The 23,352-nt window shown below is 33.6% G+C and overlaps 1 protein-coding gene across 1 annotated transcript in view; it reads left to right on the forward strand.

The window, feature by feature from the left end:
• RALGAPA2 (Ral GTPase activating protein catalytic subunit alpha 2) overlaps positions 1-23,352 on the forward strand; it is a 397,768-nt gene that overhangs the window by 343,754 nt on the left and 30,662 nt on the right. The window contains exon 39 of the mRNA XM_051975852.1: positions 13,593-13,714. Coding sequence (XP_051831812.1) covers positions 13,593-13,714 — 122 coding nt within the window. The remainder of the gene's footprint in view (positions 1-13,592; positions 13,715-23,352) is intronic.

Below are 23,352 nucleotides of genomic sequence, written 5' to 3' on the forward strand. Positions count from 1 at the left end.
TTGTGGGAGTAATCTGGGATAGATTTTGGTGAGGCATAAGCCACAAAAAAGTAAGACAATGGAATGAAGAGATTAAGAGTAAAGGATTATATAGAATTTATCTGATTTCCTAAGAACTGAGATTGGAAAGGATGGAGATCGACATGAGAGCCTGGGTGAAGGCCTGGAAAAATACTGATTGATGGAGGGATTGAAGAGAACATTGAAATGGGAAAATGCAATTAGAAGGAGTATGGGCGTAGAAAGATATGGAAAGTTAGGTTATGATCATGAAAGTGAAATCCTTGGCAGGATCAAGTGTGTTTAACGTGTGTGTGTGTGTGTGTGTATGTGTGTGTGTGTATGTGTGTGTGTGACTGAGATGGAATGAAATAGTCATGAAAGATGAGTAGATTGAAGATCTGATTCCTCTTAAAGGGGTTCTTAACTTCCCCCCCCAAAAAAAAAAATTTGAGAACTCCTTCTCTAGGATTATATCCATTTTTTGTTATGAAAGTACAAAAGTTTAGGTTTAATATAGAATGTAAAAATTACAGTGTGATTCTTAGCATTGTGTTTCTTTTTCCACTGCTCTGCCACTGTCACTGCAGAAATGGAAGGGCACAAGAATAAAATCCACAACCAGTGAATTCATCACCTCTTAGTTTAGCTAACTAGTGATGAACTTAAATACTCTGACCCTCAGAAGATAGATACATTCTGCTTTGACTTCTTAAAATGATGTCCAGCTATAGTAGAATCTTCAAATTTGCCTTGTGCTAATATAACCTTCAAGAACCCAAAGTTGAGTTTATCTCATGGTGAAATATCAGAAAAGGACTTAAATGGATTTTAGTTTCTTAATGTTGATTTTCCTTCTAGAGGATCTAAATTATGTGGATTCGACCTTATTTACTAAATACACCCTTCTTTAGTTTGCTTTATATCAAGTAATATTTTTAATTTCAAATCAGCACTCTTAGTACTAGATGATAAAGAAAATTTTGGTACATTACTTGGGATAGGAATCCATTCTATTAGAATTCCCCCAAATTTCCAGTCAAGTTCAGATAATAATAGTAAGGATTTTTGTTGTTGTTGTTAAGGAATATAAAACATAAATTATAAGTCTGTAAGGACATAATGGGTTTTGACTTCAAATCAGTGGTCAGAGTACTTTGAAGGTGTGACATAATATATTGTTTTAATGGTTAGTACAGTAACCTGAACATGTCTGTCAGGGTCATATATCATACTTCATATAGAAGTTGTTGTCTTGGTTTCCAAGTTGCTTTGCGTTCGGTAAATCCCTAAATTTTCTTGGCGGTTCTGGCCTGTCATATGTTAATTTGTTTTTATGATTAATCTCAACCTGGAAAACCCTTAGCTGCTTTTAAACCAGAGATGAGGAAATGAAGCATTGTTATTTGTGATTATTTCCTATTTTCATCTGTATTTTACATGTATTATTTTAAGATGCAAGGAGCACAGGGAATTATAAATTCAAGTGAAACTTTAAAAATATTTTGATGAGGAAATATTTTGTATGACTGCTTTTAGAAATAACTAAAAGGAATATTCTGTACCCTAAAGACCACAGGGGCTTTCCATTTGACTTAATGCTAAAACCTCTTGTGTGTATTACCTCCCTGATTTAGAATGTGAACTCCCTGAGCAATTTGGAACTATGTCCAAAGGGCTATCAAACTGTACATATCCTTTGATTCAGCAATATCACTACTGGGTCTATATCCCAAAGAGATGATAAAATTGGAGGAAAAGACCCACATGTGCAAAAATGTCTGTGATAGCAAGGGATTAGAAATTGAGTGGATGCCCACTAATTGGATGTCTGAATAAGTTATAGTATATATTTCATTCATATTATTGTTCTATAAGAAATGAAGAGAATGCTGATTTCTGAAAGGGCTGGAAATCCTTACATAAACTGATGCTGAGTGAAGTGAGCAGAACCAAAAGAACATTGTACACTGTAATGGCAAGATTGTATGATGATCAGGTATGATAGGCTTGTTTTTCTCAGCAATACAGGAATCCAAGACATTTCCAGTAGACTTGGGGTGGAAAATGTCATCCACATGCAGAGAGAAAATTATGAAGACTGAATGTGGATCAAAGCATAATACTATTTTCACCTTATTTTTTGTTTGCTTTTTCTTTTTCATTGTTTTTCCCTTTTGTTCTGATTTTTCTTTCACAACTTGACTCATGGAAATATGTTTAAAACGAGTATACATGTAGTCTATATCAGATTATATGCTTCCATGGAAAGAGAGATAAAAAGAGAGAAGAAAAAAATTGGAATTCAGTCTTACCAAAATGAATGTTGAGCTCTTTGAGAATGAGGACTGTATTCATTTAAGTTAATTAACACTTAATATTGCTTTGGATTTAGTAAATAAATGCTTTTCTTGTTGCTTATTCTTTCAGTACATCCAAGAACGAGAAATCACTGTTATTAGAGTCCTAATTGATTTCATATTCTATCCCAGTACATTAAAAAAAATTAGTGTAATACATTTTTGAAGAATATTTCAGGTTAATTAAAGATATAACATCTTTTATCAAAAAAGCATTTTCTTCATTATCAAATGTATCTTATTGATTCACTTTTCTTTTTCATTTGAGAGAGAGATATTTCATGGAAGAAATATGATAAACATACCTGACCTTTTGGAGGATCTTTCAGCTTTTTTGTGTTTTCACATCATATATTTAGATGTTAGAGAAAAATATAAGTTCAGTTCTTAGTTTTCAAGTATGACCTTGGGCTACTCGCTTAATTGGTAAATACTAAGGTAGTTCTTCAAGCCTAAGTTGCAGAGCATATGTGGACTGCATTGGCAGATGAATTTTCTTTTAGGAAGTTCCTTGTACCAATGAAATCACATGTCCACAGCAAAAAAGAGAAAAGCATGTGTGCACTTGTGTGTGTTTTATTTATTCCTTAGTGCAAACTAACTAATAAATAGTAATATTTTTCTTAGTAGTAATGTTATTTTTATATAATAATAATAATAGCTAGTGTTTGCATAATAATGATATTAGTAACTGACATATAATACCTACTATGTGATAGGTATTGTGATAGGGCTTTACAAATATCTCATTTGATCATTCACAACATCCATTTTACAGATTAGGAAGCTGTAACAGAGGTTAAGTGATTTAGCCAGAGTCTCACAGCCAGAAAATTTTTAAAACTGGATTTGAACTCATGCCTTCCTGACTTCAGCTCTCTCCTATATCACAAACTACCCCAGAAGAAGCTAATGAGGAATTGACAATGTAAATATTCCGTTATTTCATTTGAAAAGGCTACAATATTTGAACTGAACTATGTTGAATATTATCACTTAGTTAAGTATTAGTAAGATATGATATCTTTAATTTCTAAAATCCAGTTTCTTTAAAATCTGTAACTCAAAAGAGTGTTCCAAAAAGAACAAGAATAATCTTTATTAAAATGAAGTTTAGTAGTTAAGATAATCCTTATAATTCTGAAATCCAATTTATTTCCAATCATCTGTGAAAGAGTTGGAACTACATGTATATTAAGTATTAAAAATAGATTTCATAATTTTTCATGGATTAATTTTGAAAATTCCCTAATTCATTATTTTTATGAGTGAAAAAATATAAACAAATTTGAACCCCTATTAAATTGCTTCTCATGAAAATTAAGTATATACATAAGTATGACAGAATAGCTGTTTTCTTTTGTCTGTAAAAATGTATCTGTTTTAATACCAATTTCCTAAGTTGAAGCCCTTGTTGAACCCTTTTATATTCAATTTTGACAGCTCTTTCTGGAAGCCTGAAATAAACAGACTCACTAATTTTCTTGTCATTCATGTTTTTGTTGATGTGAGACTTAGAGAGTTAGGGTCATTCAGATTTTCTCACTTTAAGCATTATGGAAACTGAAGCTAACTTGCCAAAAGGAGGGAAAATGGACTTAGAGGTGGGAGCAAGAGTTCTGTTTAAAGAAATATTCCTTCTCTCCTCCCTCCCCCCCCCAAAAAAAAAAATACTAGGAAAAATGTGTTTGAAAATTTCTAGCAGAAATTTATGTAAACTCATTTATACCTTCAAAATGATTCTAAAGTTAATATAGCTTTTATTTCCTAATAAGTGATATTATAAAGAAGAGTAAAAAGCTCCCAGAAGATTCAGCAATTTGATATGTATGAGAAAATCCTTTTTTTTTTAAACCATATCTGATTAAGAAGAACATAGTTGTATCTTCCAAAAAAATCTATTTAAAACCTTTTTTCTTCTTGTTCATATAGATGTTGCCTGTTTTTAATATGAATTTGAATCTTTCTATTGCAATAATATATTTTAACTTAATCTTATCTCTCTTAAATTTATTTATTGTTTTACTTTTCAAGCTTTTTTTTAATTTGGTGAAATGTTTCTGTTAAAAAATCCAGTTCTCTGTTACCAGAATATCATAAAAATATTAGATTCTCAGCTAGAAGGGACCTTAGTGACTGTCTAGTCCAACCTTTTGTTTCATACACTAGAAAACTCAGACTTTGAGAAGGTAAATAACTTGTTCCATATGTAGGTAAAGATACTAAGTGGCAGATCCAGGATTCAAACTCAAATCCTTTGTCTTTAAGTCAGCTAAGCCTCATTGCTTATTTGCTTTTAATAATAATCTGGGATATAATATGGCTTACCGTATACCTATGGTATTTGTGTCATATTGTACATGCAGAATTAAAATGTAAATAAGCAATTACTTGTAAACAAAGAGTACATAAATATGTATTATTATCTATCATTTCTTCTGTACTTATGTTGACAATCATAATTTAGAAATAATAGCTAACATTTATGTAACATTTTAAGGTTTGTGAAATGTTTTACAAATAATCTCATTTGATCCTCACAACAACCCTGGGAAGTAGATGCTATTGATATCTCCATTTTACAGATGAGGAAACTGAGGTAGGTTAAATGACTTGTATCAAGTCACACAATTATCTGAGACTAGATTCAAAAACAAAAAGACTAATCACCAAATCTAGCACTCTGTTCTTTTTGCTACCTATTAACATTGGAATTTCAAGTTTACAAAATGTTTTCTTCAGAACAAACCTATGAGTTAGATAGTAGTGGAAAATGATTACTTTCATATCATTTTGTGACATTGCCCTATCCCTTCCCCAACTCCTGACATTCATGAATAGTAGAAACCAGAGCCCATATAATCTCTTTGTATCCTTCAGCCCTTAAAAACAATATTCATCATCATTTAGTCATCTGAACAGAGGGATTAAATGACTAACCTCACCATGGGCTCTCTTGACCTGCTGCTCAGGGTTCTTAATAATTATCTCCCACCTCACCTGGCCATTTTTTCTTTTTTCTTTTTTTATTTACATAGTTATTAACTCTGATTCTGTGGATTCTGATTAAAATGAGTTATTTTTCCAATCCATCAAATCTATCCTTTTGGTATCTGTAAGGTATTAAACTTTGAAAGAGAATTACAAGTTTCTCTGAAAATAAAAAAAGCCTTGACATTTTTATTGTATTACGTGGGAAAGGACAAAAGAGGAAATATAGGGGGAAAGAAGAGATCACTGAATTTCTTCTGGTTTCATTTTGCAGATCCCCCATTGACTAATCTTTTGTTGGTTTGTTGTAGTTTAAAGAAATTTCAACAAAAAATAACCATGAACTGGACATAATGAATAAGTATTGAAATCTTACTTCAAATGCTTAGTCCTTAACAAGACATGTCCATATGGCTAATGTGTTGCAGTTTAAATAGATTATTAAAATATGCTCACAGAAGTACTACCATTGGCATTTCTTAATGTTTGTTGATTTGGGTAAGGACAATGTACTTCCAAGCATGTCTCTTAAATATATGTGTCTCTGCCAACATCTGGCACAGTTGGGTAGTACAATAAGCAGAGGGCTGGGCCTGGAGTCAGGACTCTTCTTTTGGGGTTCAAATCTGCCTTTGATATTTACTAGTTGTGTGACCCTAGTAAGTCATTTACACTTCAGTTTCCTCATCTGTAAAATGAATTGGAGAAGGAAATGGCAAACAACTCTAATATCTTTGCCAAGAAAACCCCATTTAGGATCAAGAAGAGTCAGCCACAACTATAATGACTGAACAACAACAATACCAATATCTAATTGTCTATTTTATGTCAGCAGTGTGACTCTTTGGCTTAGTTAGGATAGTATCGCTTGAGACGATACTGAAAACTTTTCAGCAGCAAACAAGTGAATTGTACCAACAGTATCCCCTCAAAAAATAACAAAATTCATGGATAGGAAAAGAAGCCTGCCAAAAGCATGATATAGGACCCAACAAAGTTAGCCTGTCATGACTATAGATTAGTCTAAAAGCAAGTAACAAAGTTACATATATGAATAGATTTGTCATTGTTTCTATGGAAAACATCATTGAAGCAATCACATTTGGATTCTGTCCCTTTAGTATTAAATGTTGTTGGAATCCTTACTAACTGCTAACTAATTAGAGTTGATCTAATCTTACAAGAAGATGTTTTGGGCAGAACCTGAAACAAGGTACTAAGTAGAACTACCCATAATCCCTCTCTCTGGAAGGAGCATAAATAGGCCAATGGGCCAGTGGAAGAAGCTCTAGAGAGGAAGACGCTACAAGTCGAGATTTCACCGGAATGACATGAAGACTGGAGCTGGGGAGGCTGAAGAAAGCAGAGAAGGAGGCTGAAGGACCAGACCTTTGGATTTAAAGACATTTGGAGAGAGCTCTTGGAACCAAGCAGAGAGATAGGCCTCTAAGCTAACCGGGCTATATTGGAAACGGAACTTTTATCACCTGGTGTGTTTTGAGAAGAAAAAGCTCACTACATTTTGGCGCCCTGAACGTGGGACAAACAGACCCCTCAGTGGATTTCAGTGGAAAAGCTACGATCCTGATTCAAGTGGAAAAGCCTCTGATCCTGATCCAGTGGAAAAGACTCTTCAACCCAGAAATTAGAGTGAGTACAACAAAGAAATTTTGTTAAAAGAGTTAAAGTAGAATTTCATCTAAGATGGGACAGATATTTAGAAAACAGCCTGTTTCTGTTCAAGGAAAATGTTTAGAGAGCATTGTCAAAATTATGAAAAGCCAAGGTTTAATTATAAGTTTACAGCAAATCACTGAACTTTTACAAACTGTAAAGGACATATGTCCTTGTTTCTCTCTTGATAAGGAATTAGATCTAAATGAATGGAAATTGGTTGGAGAGGATCTTTGTCAATTCTATGATAAAAATGGGCCTAACTCAATAATTAATACATATAATGTAATACAATTGGCTATAAGAAGTTATTTAAGTGATAGAATGATGAAAAGGAAAGTACAGGAGGAAGTGCCAACTTTACTAGGTGAAAAGGAGGACAAATCAGATGAGAATGGAGTTAATTACAGTTCTGAGTATGATACTTCACAGAAGGAGGAATTAGGTGATTCCACATCTCATGACCCTCCCCCCGCAATTAACCCTTCATGGGTAGAACAAGGGGGAAGGAGAGAGACAGAAACACAGTCAGCTTCTCCTGTAAAGCAGAATTTGACAAGATTAGAAAAAGCATTAATTAAAGCAAAAAATGAAGGAGAAGATATATCTGATTTTATAAATGCATATCCTGTGATTGAAGAGCTCAACTCCTCAGGTCAAAAAGAGAGAAAATACATTCCTTTTAATTTGGGACGCAATAGGCAAAAAGGAGCTGTTGTACAAATCACTTTTGACCAACTAGCTGGTGAAGGTCAGTATGCAGAGAGTTCAGAACAGATTTATTATCCCATAACAGTCTATGAGCAAATTTCTAAGGCTGCAATAAAAGCTTGGAATTCTCTCCCTGGACAGAAAGATGGAAATAATGCTTTCACAAAAATAGAGCAAGGTCCCAATGAACCTTTTGCAGATTTTGTGGGACGTCTGCAAACAACTGTAATAAGAACCATTGGAGATAATGCTGCCACAGAAATAATGACTAGACATTTGGCTAAGGAAAATGCCAATGAGGTTTGCAAGAGAATTATATGGGGGCTAGACAAAAATGCTTCTTTAGAGGAGATCATTAGATGCTGTGCCACAGTGGGCACAAATGCTTATTATGCCCAGACTATGATGAACATGGAAAGACAAGGTCCTTCTTGGCAGAGGAATTCTAGAGAAACTCGTGGATGTTTTCATTGCGGAAAAATTGGACATTTGAGAACCCAATGTAGAAATGGAGATAGAGTGAGAAGACAGGGTGAGAGAAAACCCAAAACCCCATGTCCAAAATGTAACCGAGGCTTTCACTGGGCTTCTAAATGTATATTGACCCAGAAGAATGAGAGGCAAGGCCCAGCTCCAAAGTATCAATCAAAGGACAGGTGGGGCATGATAGCAGCTGAGGTTACACCCAGAGAGACTTTAGAAATTCAGAACTCTGATGTCATCAACCAACAGAAAAGCAATCAGGATTACAGTTGGGAAAAATACAGGCCTTTTAAGACAACAAGACAATATCCAATGCAAACAGCTCCAATGTAATTACCAGATGATGAGGAGAAATCCCAAAAGTGGTAAATAGAAGAGAATTAGATAGGTTAACTGCTTGGGGAAGAGGATCTGCTTATATTTCCACAGGTGGAAAAGGAATCAGGTGGCTAACAATGAGACTGTCAAAAGAACTTTTAAAATCTTCAGCTTTCAGTTCCTGAAAAACCAGCAAGAATCACTGGATTCCCTGAGATGAAAAATTGTTGATGAGACTTTTTGCAGTACTTCAGAGCTTACAGGAATTATTAGATTCCTGGCGCATGAACTAATGGACAATGGATTCCTTATGGACTATTTCTAGGACTTATGGACATTTGTAAATTTTCAGGTCGATTTATGTTGTTACATTACTACTTGCCTGTGTTATATTACTATGTGCTTATGTATTTTAAGCAATTGCAAGAATCATTGGATTTCTTGAGATGAAAGATTGTTGATGAGACTTTTTGCAGTAGTTAAATTTTCATGTTGATTCATGTTATTTGTTACATTACCACTAGCCTGTGTTATATTGCTGTGTGCTTTTGTAAATTATGTATAATGCCTCCCATATTGATGGATTTATGTATACCATGTATATCTGTTACAAAGTTCTGGCCCATATTGATGGATTTATGTGTACCCCCTCAGAAACCCCCTATGTTTTAAAACAAAAGAAAGGGGGAGATGTTGGAATCCTTACTAACTGCTAACTAATTAGAGTTGATCTAATCTTACAAGAAGATGTTTTGGGCAGAACCTGAAACAAGGTACTAAGTAGAACTACCCATAATCCCTCTCTCTGGAAGGAGCATAAATAGGCCAATGGGCCAGTGGAAGAAGCTCTAGAGAGGAAGACGCTACAAGTCGAGATTTCACCGGAATGACATAAAGACTGGAGCTGGGGAGGCTGAAGAAAGCAGAGAAGGAGGCTGAAGGACCAGACCTTTGGATTTAAAGACATTTGGAGAGAGCTCTTGGAACCAAGCAGAGAGATAGGCCTCTAAGCTAACCGGGCTATATTGGAAACGGAACTTTTATCACCTGGTGTGTTTTGAGAAGAAAAAGCTCACTACAAAATGTGCTTTATAGAAAAGTAGAAGTGGGACATAAGATGAAGTGAGAGAAACATAATAGATCTCGCCAAATATAAGAGAATTCTGTACTTGAAAAACATCATAGGGATCAATTTTAAGATACTGCAGAAGATTCTACAAGTAGAAAAAAAGATTCCACACAAGTAGACAGCACATAAAAGAAATCTGATGGGATCAGGGGAGGAGGAGCCTGGAAGAGAATAAAGACATGACTAGTCTGGACATTTTATTTAACATAGAGATTCTGAGAAGAACCAGCTAATCAAAGGAAAGGGCTATAAGTGGGGTGGGGGAGAAGATAAAGAATGGGGGTGCTTCTAATGTGAGAAAATTTAAGTGAACTTCCAAGGTGAAAATTCTGCATCATGGTAGAGAAAGTCTAGAGAATCAAGAATGGCAGGAAGATATAAATGATTAAAGAATTGAAAAATAAAATCTGTAATTGCATTATTTATAACCTTCAAGTATATGGAAGGATTATGTTTGTGGGACAGTAATGGCACAGAGGACAAAAACTCAAACCCAAGTCTTCTGACAGCAAAATCAGTGCTCTTACTATTCAGTGACTGAATCTCTGAATTGATTACATCAGTGTGGAAGAGGAAATTTTTTTTAATAAATATGTCAGTTTTTCATGTGAAAGTAATTCTAGACAAGATTATATTTCTATATTCCTAGTGGAGTTTTTTGTTTTTTTTTTTTTTTTTGTAAAATAGTCACAAAGAAGTACAATACATAAACAAGTCAATTTGTTTCTAAAATAGGTTTGTGACTGGTTACATTGATAGCTTCCTTCTTTTATCTTACTAACTCAGCTTTCACCTTGACAGGAGCTATTGCCCTAATGTACATTTTGTCATATCTTATTATTTAAGCAGAGAACTTAAATGTATCTTGGTACCCAACTTATAAGTGCCCTCTATTTAAACAAACCTTCCTGCCTAAGTATTCTATGGAATGAGACTTCTAAAATGCCCTTTGATGTAATTCTATTAACAATCCAAATAATATGAGATCTTCATTTTAGGGCTACAAGATGAAATGCCTTTTTAAAAATTATCTGGATTTTGCTATGTCTAAACATTTCAGAAGTGTATTTTCTTTTTTCAATTTTATCAGGGATGAGGCTCAATGACTCAAATGACAATGACTTTGACCATCTCCTAGCACTACCCCATTCTTTAATGGATATTTATCAAAATCATATCACATATTTAATGACTGCTGTTCACATTCTTCAAAACCTAGAAGTTAGGGAGGAAATTTGTGATTAAAGTTATATTTATGGATAACTTTAATTTTATATATATAATGTGTGTGTGTGTGTGTGTGTGTGTGTGTGTGTGTGTGTGTGTATTTCCATCTCCATCTTACCAGTTTTGAATTTGGGCAAGAGTGATAACTTACACTTTTACATCACTCTAAGCTTGGCAAAGGGCTTTCCTCACAATAACACCATAAGGGAAGTAGACATTCTTTCACCCTTCTTTGTATTCTTCACAGTGCCATAGTGTCTCTCATTCAACAAATATTTATTGAATGGTTAACATACAAAACTTTGATTTTTGCATTTTGAATAACCTTTAATTTTTTTAGAGACCCTAATTTAGCCAGCTATATGAGTACAGGACTTGTGAACATATCATCCAGCTTGACAAACTATTGTCTGATTTGCCTTTATTCTATACTTGTGGCTTACCCTCATAAATAAGTTTGGACATAGTTGTTCATTATGATTTTGATTAACATAGCATGCTAGTCTTCTTAATATCATCTATCCAGTGTTTAGCAAAATGCATATGAATTTATGTTTTGTTAGAAGTTGTCCAGTGTATTGTATGCTTATGTGTTAGATGCAGTAGGGGCTTTCATTAAACAGCAGGATATTATTAGGCATAGCATGACAAGTCTTTATAGTTATCTGCCTTGTTTAAACCGGACCCACAAGCAGCCTGCAGACTAAAAGGGGGAGCAATGAATTGAGAGTTGATGGCAGGCCCATAGAGGTCCTAAGGCTCAGGTGGTTGTCAGCCATAAGTTTAGCTGAGCTCTTTCAGTAATTTGTCACGCCTTGGTCTGCTCCTGCTGCGCCAGCACGTGCCAGCTTAGTGTCAGAGTGCCTGTTCGCCAGACGGCCACTCAGGCCTAACATCCTGCTGTTAACAGGACCAGCGGCTTGCTGTGGCAGTATGGAATACAGAGCCTTGGCAACAGCCAAGTACTGTGCAGAATAAGCATGTTCATAATGAGATGTGAATGGCATCAGTCAGTCCCTTTAGAATAGGACCTAAGCGTGTGCCTCCTCTCTTAGGAAGTTTGGCAGCCTATTCATTAACAAGAGTCATCAGGAGTTCAGCCTACCAGAGTGAAACAAGCCCACTTTCCAAATACTTGGACTGTCAGGACTCTGGTGGGTTATAGTTTTGACAAAGCTATACTGCATCATGAGTTAGTAGTTTGCAGTCCTCAGAAATAATTTTCTTTCCTTGAAGTTTCATAAATTTAGCTTATAGACGCATTTTAGTATACTTACATATCTCTGGGTAGTGTGAAAATCCTTCTTCAAATAGTTGAGTAAAAGTAGATATCTTTGTTTAAAAATGTCTATCTATCTGATAAACAGATAGATAGATAGATAAATAGATAGATATTTTATCTTTCAAAAAAAACTTTTAAAATATCTACTCCTGTTTTGAATGTGAGATATCCTATTTAGATCACATTTTCTATTAACTTTAGAAATAAAATTTTTTTTCTAAGTGGATACTTCAAAATTATATCATTAAGTATATTTTCCTCCTCCTAACATGCAAATTATAATTTTGTGATTATCATGCTTTTTTTTCTTCCTATAGCGTTAAAATATTTTTCAAGATAACTAAAGCTTAATAAAGGAGTTTTGTGGGTAGTTTGGGTTTGGAGAAGAGGTGTTATTTCAGCCGTTGCTTTCTTACTGCTAATGAGGAAAGAGGAATGAGATGTCATACTGACTTCAAGTGTTAATTCATAAAGTCGTATGTGAGGTTCTTCCATCCATTGTAGAATTGTTTCAGACGTTATCCTGTTATTGGAAGTGCATGATTCACCTTCTGAGAAAACAGAAGCTACACACAAAAGGAAAAGATTTGCTTTCTACTCTGTGAAAAGCTGCCACAAGCAGGGGTCCTATTAAGACAGCTGGAAAGTTGCTTCAGCTTGTTACGCTTGTAAGTTTTATTGGTGACTGGTTTTTGATTACACATTTGAATGCTGTGTGTTCCCAGTTGCGGTTTTAATTAAAAGGCAATAGTCTTTTTTTTTTTTTTTTATTGTTTTGTAGTCTGCCTTTCCTAGGTTGAACTACATATAAGGTTTTATTTTCTAGTGCTCATCATTTATGTTAACTATCACTCTTAGAGCTGTGTGTGTGTGTGTGTGTGTGTGTGTGTGTGTGTGTGTGTACCTTGCCTTAATCTAGAACTTTCTCTATAATGTGTATTTTCTTAATTATAGGGAAAATGCATTATCCACAGTGCTTGAAATATATGAAATAGCCTGAATATTGTCAGGAAATTCTGTCCTTTGAAGGAAATACAAATTCTGCTGCATATAAACACCATACTAATACTACTAAATGTATAATATTTTGCTTATTTAAAATGCATTATTTGCCAAAGCTTTTTTTAATCTATATAACAAGTGTTTTTATTTTATTAATGAGGCTGGTGATGAAATAACCATAAAAATTCAGTAGAAACTTAGCAGATCACAAAATCAAAATGTTAAACAAAAAAAAAAAAATCACAATATTTAGCTTTTCCTGACAGTCCCTCAGCTCTATAGAATTTGGGAGATATGTTCTGCAGTTGTATTTCACAGATGATTTAAACAATGAATCGTTAGCATTCTTATGCTTTTGGAAGTAAGTAGTATATTTGTTCTGTACATGCACTTGTTCCTTAACTGATTATTGTAGTTATGAAGAACGAGCTCTGTATCTTGAAGCAATAATCCAGAATCACAGAGAAGTAATGACATTTGAGGATTTCGCAGCTCAAGTCTTTTCTCCCTCTCCTAGTTACTCCCTCAGTGGAACGGGTGAGTGTCTACATTATTCTTCTCTTTAACACTAAGAAGCATTTGAGCAGCAGATGTACACCTGTTTTTTACAGATAAATGCTTGCAAATTTAAGAAGGGCATTCTCTCTCTGAATAAACTAATGAATATCAAAAGGAATGATGACATTCATTTTAATTTGTTTTGCATCAGAGCTGTTCACTCAGTTCCTTTCTTCAGCTATCCTGTTAACCTCCGAATCTAGCAAGGTTAATGAACTTTTTCTCAGTAATGTGCTCCAGTTCATTCAGAAGTGTGGGTTTCTTGCTGAGCTGGGAATATGTTGTTCAAAAGCTATGCCTGAATCAGTGCTTACTTATCGAAAAATAGTTCCTCACAGTAGAAGCCGTTGCTACTAATGCTAAATGGGGATTATGCTGCTGAGATACTAGGGTCAGGGATTAATGTAGAAGAAATATAAGGATAGTGTTCCTTTGACCAATCATAACAGCAGTGCAATGTGCTAACATTTTTTCTGGAGTGGTTTCTATGCATATGACCAAATTACAGGCTCTAGTAGCACCTGGTATGGAACCTTGTTTGGAAACTGCCTTAGAACAATTTCATATATCAAGTTGGTTGACATTTGGAGAAATTTCTGTGACTCCTTCCTTGTTTTACATGATAGATTTTTTTTTTCCCTTCTTTTTCTTCTTCTTCTTTTTTTTTTTTTTTTTTTTTGAGATTTCCAAAGTTGAAAAAAAATTGTATTGCTCTTTGTTATTGGGGTTATTACTAAAAGCTTTTGTTTTAAAGGACTGCATTTAATTGGGTCAGTAATTTCTGCACATCAGTACAGGGGGAAAAAAATCACTCATCACAGAGATTTAGTATGTATTGAAATTCTCAGTAAGGAGCCCCCTTTAATTTGGACTGCCTTCCACACAACTGTTAGAGTGCCTAATAGATTTCTAACATGTATAAATTGTTTCAAAACACTGGCTTTATTTCTCTTACTCTGACTTGTTAACAAATATCTTACATCCACAGTGAAGAAAGAAATTAAATTCAGTGAAATAAATCACTTACAAATAAAATCAGCCATGCATCATTGTTTAACATTACTGGCTTCAATCCTTGTGCTTTCAGAGCTTTGTTAGGAGATAAGAGGTATATGCATGTGCTCGTATTGGTAGCCAGTAGCAGCAGGCAGAAGGCTTTGGAGATAAGCAAGCTGGCAAAAGTAAAGGGGAACCAGTGCTATTTACATAATCGTGCCTCTGCTTCCTGGAGAGGCGTCAAGAAACACAGGGATGGCCTCTATTGATCTTTGTTGAACTGGAATACTAAACAACATTAGAAAAGCTTATAACTTAAAGCTTTGATTAATGTTTTCTACATTAAAAAAGTAGAACAGCTGTGAATTGAATTCTTTTATACATTCTGCCAACAGACGAAGATGGAAAAAAAATTCAGTTTCAAGGGAAATGAAGGTTTCATACTGTTTAGCTAGACACTTAATGTCATTTATATATTTAGGTGAAAAAAATTAAAGTTATGCAGCAAAACCAACAAATTATTGAAGTTCTATTTCACATCCTTTTCATTTTCTCTTTGGTCATTGGCACTTTATTCTTCAGCAGAGTTCTGTAGAGTAATTTTGTGTTTTCCTTCATTCTAGTTAAATTATAAACTGCAGCCTAAACTATTTACCATATAATTTTAAAGCGTGAATTTGGAAATGTGACCCAAAACTGAACATTTATATCCCTAAAGTTACTGTTGCTTCTTTTTAAGACACTTAATTGAAATCTTTACATGTTTGAAGAATAGATATTTTTACATATAATTTTATTATATTTCAGTTGATTTAATCTTTAAACTTGTTATATATTTTAAAAGTTACATAAGGGGTTAGAAGACAAATATAGGAAGCTACCAACAAAAAAATCTAAAAAATTATTTGAGTTTTACATTAATATCACTATAGAGGTTCCAAAGTAATATTTTCAACTAGCTACTAGTTTATATAAATTATTTGATGAGATGAAAATCCCATTAGAACTTAAGGTATTTTCATAAAAAGCATTATAAATAGAAATATGAAGATAAATCCATGATAGAAAAACAAAATGCTCTTCTTTTCCTTCTTTTAAAAAAATGACACTTCAAATTGCATTTCTTAGTTTGTTTTTTTTTTTAGAATTCTATGTTTTATAATAAATTAAATTCCATTTTGTGATAAGCATAAGCATTACCAGTGCACAAAAATTATGTAAGTGTTCCTTAATTTTTATATCAGCTTTATTATAGATCCAGTTTCTATCCACTGTTCTTACTCTTGTCATTGTTTAAAAATGAATGTGCTATATCTATTTTTACATGTCCTATTCTGAAGTTTATAATTACAACTTAATTGTAATTATACATTTATTATAGCATTATTATAGCATATCATAGATGCAGATTCTTAAATCCATATTCTAAAATCACCTGCATGCCACATATATTTGGTTTTTATTCCCTTTATGTTCACTTTTTGAATTCTTTGACTTGCAGTTTGGCTAAAAATAAAGTTTGCCAATGAAAGGAATTTCCTCCTATTAGTAATATTTTCCTTATATTAAAATAATTTAAATAACTCAGATGAATTGACCATTATAATAATAAGAAGTATATTTGGTTGTCTTTCAAATAGCAAGCCAACTAAAAAATTTATCCTTAAGAGTTTAAACTTACACAGTGAACTTTGAACTTCTTTATTCCCATCTCTTGCCACCAATACACACATGCACACACACATATACATACACACATATTCTATGAATAGTTCTAGAAATGGGTATGTCTTCTGCAGTTTTCTTTGCATTAAAACAACAAGAAATTTTATCATGAATATAAAATTACATTTAGTTCTAGACATTATCATCCACCCTATATACTTGCAAGCAAATATTCACCTAATTACTTTTGCCCCATTTCTTGAGACGATGTTTTCCTATTCTTTAATTATCAGAGTAACACATGCAGAAATGGATGTTGTCTATACCTATAGCTGACTTTCCTCATAAGATGTATCTACCTTCAAGTTCTTCATACATTCCATCACTCATTTAACCATGGCAAAACTTTTGTTGAAGAGCCAAATGACAATAAAAAAGTCTTTTTCATCAAATGCATTTGGACATCGAAAAAATACTATGGCTCACTTCATTGTTCAGTATTTTATCTTCTACTTTTTAAAAAACAGATTAGGAAGTCAAAAAGAAAAAGACTTCTTTTTCAAATTAGAAAATTTTCCCTTAATCTATACTCCATCTAATATATTTTATATTTGTTGAACAAAATTTTTAGTATTTTATACCCATCACCTGAAAGCAGAGTAAGTCCGTGTCCTTCCAAGTCCACATGTACTAAAGGGTTGTTTATTATTTGTGTGTACATTCTATAATTCAAATGTGATCTTTTTTTAGTAAAATAAGCTTCCTTTTATTTTTTATCTTATACATTACATCCTTTACTTCAAAAAGACATCATTTTCAAAGAATGAAGTGTCCATCTTTTGTTTTAATGTTTGCTTCCCTTGAAAGTAACTTTTTAGAAAAGATTAACTTAAGGCAAATTCTAACTTTGACTTTCCACGCATTGTGTTAAGAAATAAGAGTGAGCAGATAGTACTTTAAAGGGTTAATTGGAATGGGCACACTTGACTGCTGAAGGGACTGATCTAATCACTGCCATATCCAAGTGCATCTGTTCACCATGAGGTCATTCTTCTGCATGCTAATGATTTGGAAAATAAAGCGTAATGCTTGACATTATCAAAAAGAATATAAATAGTATAAATCTTTACTTTAGGAAAACTATTGGTTTGTTTTTTGGGGGTTTTTTTTAGAAAAACAAAAGACAAAAATAGACACTCAATTTAAAATTTGGTAAGGAATCCTCTAAATGTTGTTTGAATTAAAAGTAAGTTCTTAAGAGAAATTCATTTGTAACTGCTGGCAAATGATTTAAAGGATTACTATAATAGTATCCAATAGTATGCTGGTTATAGAATTAAAGGCATATCTAATTTCCAATTTTAGAACTTTGCAAGCACACTAACTAGAAGTTTATAAAAATAAAATTTTTTCCAACAAAAAATTTCTAGGAGTGATTGAAATGAACTAACACTTTCTTTTAGCTTCTTTCTGGACTTCACTTTACTGAAGACATCAATAACAACAACAAAAACAACAAATTTTTTTTAGTCATTTCTAATATAAGGTTTCTGAAAAAAGCCAGCAGAGGGAGCACAAATCTGTTTATTTGTTGACCCTAAATAAATATGTCATCTAGTTTAAAAAGATTGAGATAGAACCTATTTCCTTGGTGACAGACAATGATAAACTTAAAGGAATAAGAAAGCATTTGTCAACACTCCCAGTTAGATTATACAAGTTTTGTTGTAGATAATATTTTAAATTAAAAGTAAATCAATCTTAATTACTCTGATGGTGATGTTTTGTTAAAATTTGGACGAATATAGTAAGATAGTGATAATAAGCATAGACTTTTCTTCTCGGCTTTTAGAATATGAATAGTTGCCATTTTGATGGTTTCTAATCACCTCTCAGGGATACTCTTGGAATTCAAATCAAAGGTAAAAATTGTTCTTAGTGCACAAAAGCATTCATTAATAACTATCACTAGACAGATTTACCAATGAAGGAAAAATGAAATATGTTACATATTTATTCTGTTAGGTAAATTTTCCACATATTGGAACTCATTGATACTTAGTCACACGGATCTTCTTAGAAACATACACAGTGAAAAGGCTTTAATTTCCTATAAAATTTCAATAAGGTTATTCTCCATACAAATTTCTGTCTTGTCTGATTGTATTAGTTGCTTTTAACTAGGTTGCAAGCTAATTTATTTCTAGGGGAGTACAAAACATCTCTTAGATTGAAAGGATTGTTGTTACATACCTATTCCATCATTCTTCTACTTGTTAATACTTTTAATTAAAGTTTTACTTTATCTAAGTTTCTGTGGATTCTGTAGGATGTGAACATGTACTTTTTATTCTGATGAAACTTCTAATTTTTCCAGATGATCAAAAAAGAATTGAGTAGAATTTTAGACTTGGCAGGTACTAGAAATCTAGAATACCTCTCATATTTTAGAGGTGAGTAAACTAAAGACCCAGAAGACTAAAATTTCTTGTCTTTGAACTAACACCTAATTCAAAACAGACCAAAAATGAAAAGCAGCTCTACAAGGCTCTTGTCTATGCTATGCCATAATGCCCCTTTACATTAAAAAACTAAATCAGCTTCACAGGATTTTAGGATGTGAAGGAATCTTGACATCTAGCCTAAACCATATCATAGAAGAATCCCAGCTACACCGAATATGGCAAGTGGTCATCCAGCCTTTACTTAAATATCTCTAGTAAGAGGGAGTCCACTATCATATGAGATAGCCCATTCCATTTTTTTTAAACAACTCTGAATCTTAAAAAGTTTTCCTTTCCATTCTTTGCTCATGATTCTGCCATCTGGGACAAGACAGAACAAATCTTTTCTGGACGTGTTGGCCTTTAAAGTACTTGAAACCAATGATTATACCTACCCTAATATCATTACCTCCCATCAGTTTTCTGTTTTTACCAGTTCCTTCACTCAGATGGCATGGACTTGAGACCATTCACCATATCAGTTGCCCTCCTTATTTTTCAGTATCTTTACTAAAATGTGATACCCAAAGCAATAACAATATTCTGATATAGTCCAACAAGGATAGGGTACAACAGGACTGTTAATATTTACATACCTAGAAGTTACATGTCTGTTAAATGAAGCCCAAGTTTCATTAGCTTTTTTTGGCTATGATAATTACCGTATATACTTGAGTATAAGGCGACCCGAATATAAGCTGAGGCCCCTAATTTTAACCCAAAAATCTGGGAAAACTTATTATATCAGTAGATTTAGGTAGTGCACCGGTGCCCACAGAGGAGGAGAGCGGGTGCCGATATACATATGTAGAACGGTTGTCAGCATTAGTATACAGTCCGGTTACCGACTGTGATACTACAGGAACAGCCGCATCACCGTAACAACGGCCGGCTCTGTCAGCACACGCGCTGTGTGGGGACATTCAAAGGGATATTTACACATGTTTTATCTAGTGACTCGAGTATAAGCCGAGGAGGGGATTTTCTGCCCAAAAATTGGGCAGAAAAACTCGGCTTATATTCGAGTATATACGGTATATTGTTGATTCATAAGGAGCCTATGGTTTCCTAAAACCTCTATATTTTTAGATGAACTGTTGTCTAGCCATATCTCCTCTGTCTTATATTTGGAAAGTTGATTTTTTTTAACCCAAGTATAAGATTTTGCATTTATCCCTACTGAATTTTATCTTAAAGATTAAACCCAATTTTTTAGTCTTTCAAGACATTTTGGGATCCATTCATAAGAAACGCAAAAAAAATTGTAGCTGCCCAAGTGAGATAAAAACTCAGATTCAGCATGGCATCCTAGATCAAATGTTGGTCTTCACAACAGGAAGACTTGGTTTCAAGTTCTAACTCTGATGCTTACTAGCTGGATGGTCATAGACAAGTCAGCTAGCCTCTGAGCTAAATCCTCAATTTTCATTTTCAGTTGAACTGGGTGGCCTCTTAGAACTATTCCATGAGCTCCAAGTCTCTGAGGCTAGGAGGAATATTCATCCCCAGATTTCTCCAGATTCCTCATATATCAAATCTTTAAGTATCTACTATATTGAACAAATTTAAGTTTCTCCATGTTCTATTTGATTATGAGTTCTTTGTTTTATACTAGTTAAATATTGATTTTTTTTAAATGACCCAATAATGTTATAAAGATAAAAGACAGATATGAACTAAAGAAACACTTGTACTTTAGAAAATCTTTGAGATTTGATTTACCTTTCACAGACTTTTTCTTATATTTTCCTGCCATTTCATTAAATTATGAAGCCCATCTAATTTCTAATTCCTCAGTTCTTCCTCTACTATCCATCCTACACATTGTTTCCAGATTATTATTTCTAAAAATGTCTATCCTTGTGTCATTGCCCTGCTTAAAACTTTATAGTGTTTCAGATTAAAGGCAAGCTCCTCATTCTTGCTCTCAAAGTTCTCCTTAAACTGTATCCACCAAATCTATCTAGCTTTTCCCATTCCCAAGAACAAAATTTCTGTTTCAATCAAGATTTGTCTTCTTTCTAATCTAATCTGATTTGTTCCTTTCCATCTTTATTCATTCTTTCTAGAATGTTTCCTTCTCCTTTACTTTTTCACTGTTTATCCAGATTCTACCAGGTCTCTTCCAAGCCTGGCCTCTTTAGCCAGCATTTGATCTCTTCTTTCTCTCAGTTCCTATCATATTAAATTCAACCAATAAATCTATCATAAAACATTTTTAAATATCTACTCCAAAGAACAAATGATAGGGCAGTTCCTGTCTCAGTAGTTTGTAGCCAGTTTGACAGATAAAGCAAAAATGTAAGTAATGATGAACAGCTAAGTGGCATAGTAGGTAGGGTGCCAGGCCTGAAGTCAGGAAGACTTCTTCCCAAGTTCAAATCTAGCTGTGTGATCCTGGGCAATTCACTTAACTTTGCCTTAGTTTCCCCATCTATAAAATGAACTGGAGAAGAAAATGGCAAACCACTCTAGTATCTCTGCCAAGAAACCTCCAAATAGGATCACAGAGAGTCAGCACAGCATGCTATATGACATTATATGATCATTAAATTAGATAAATGCAAAAAGAAATTCTAAAAGAGCACTGTGTGACTTAATGGGGCAAGGGGTTGGGAAGACAGTTGGGGAAGAAAAATCCAGGAAATTTTCTGAATAGGACTACTGAAGATCAGAGTGGAAATTCATTTGGCAAAAGGAAAAAGAAGATTTTTAGGAATAAGAAACAATATAGAGTATAAAGAGAAAGAGAATAATATGGCACAAAGCTAGTAAGAAGTTGGGGGAGGGGAGGGTTTCAAGACATAGGAAAAGGAAGAGAAAGCTATTCCAGGCATAGGGTGCAATTTGCACAAGAGAACAGAGATAGCAGCCAGAGACATTGTGTTGAAAACCATTTGTTTGGAGTATAAAGTGTAAGAGAATAAATAACATGATACAAAACTATAATATGGTACAAATGGAGTAGAGTGATAGTAAGAGGTAGGGGACCAGATCTAAGTATATAGATGAAAACTTTGATGGTGGGGTTAAAGGTATATTAGATGACAGAAAGATAATCTGTCAAAAGGCTATTACACTTTTTCAAGTAGGATGGTCATCAGTAGCAGAGCAGAGCTTGAAGTGGCAGTAAAAGTATGGGAAACCAGAAGTTGGGAAGGTGAAATTGAAAGATATATAGTAAACTTGATTTAAGAAAGAAGAAGGCGAGAAGTGGAGGAGGAGGTATAAGAGGTGAGGGAGTAGGAAAAGTCAAAAATAATACCAACATTTCCCACAGAAGAGAACTATAAAGCCCAAAATAGCATTTGGCAGGTAAAAAATAATAAAATACTATTTAGAACATATTACATTTGAGGTACTGGTAAGTTTACATTGGGAATACTACAAGCACCTATCACACTGGGTTTTTGTGTGGATCAAATAAGATAATACTTGTAAAAATGAGGCTTCAGTAAGTCTTGCACGTTGTAGGCATTTAATGTTTGTTCCCTTCCCTTCCTCTCACTTCCAGATGTCTACATTTCTGAGTAACAAGAATTCCAAAGTCATCTGTCTGACTTTCAAGATCCTCCACCCAGTTTCAGCAACCTCACTACTTATAATTCCTCAACACACTTCCTTTAGACCCTACCATTATTGCAATTACTTATTTATTCTTCCCTCTAGTTTTTTATGCTTTGTGTTAATTTGCACTGTTATAACTTTGAAATTTTTTAGTCGTGTGTATTGTATGTCCCCAGTAAATTGTAAACTTAATAGTAAAAGATTTGTGTTTTTATTTCCTTCTTAGAATACATAGCAACAGTAATGGAGTAGAAGCATAATGAGAAGAACTCTTATCATATCTGAATAGTATAGACTCAAAACTTTAAAAAGGAAACTAAAGAATACTTTTATATGATAATAGTTTGCCTCTCTATGTTCTTAAAAATCAATATGATGAAAAATTATTTTAGAAGAATTATTCCAATTGTTACATATACCTGAAAGACAGGTGGAAGTTAGCTTAATATTTAATAATAGTAATCTTCTTAGTAGTTGTCTTACTGATTAATGTATTGGCAAGGAAATAAGATTAGGGAGAACTTAAAGCTTTATTCATGGGTAAAAGAATGACGTTAAGACTCTTTAAAAATTGGAATTTCAAAGGAGAAATTGTTTCACCAATACTTACTTTGTTTATGGAATTGATACCATATATAAGCAATATGGACTAACAGTGGACTTTTTCATAGAATCATAGGTTCTTAGCTCTGTCAGGAACTTTAGTTAATCTAATTAGTCTAATGCCTCTGTATTACATATAAGGAGACTGAGATGGAATGAAGTCTCATGGGACATTTTACTTAGCCTTCTGAAAGAACTATGAGAGTTTATAAAAATCTTAATTGTTGTTTTTAGTTAGGAAATGTAATTTTTAGTTAGTTGGAGCCATAATATAGGTTGGAG

The sequence above is a fragment of the Antechinus flavipes genome, chromosome 2, assembly GCF_016432865.1.
Source record: "Antechinus flavipes isolate AdamAnt ecotype Samford, QLD, Australia chromosome 2, AdamAnt_v2, whole genome shotgun sequence".
Lineage (NCBI taxonomy): Eukaryota > Metazoa > Chordata > Mammalia > Dasyuromorphia > Dasyuridae > Antechinus > Antechinus flavipes.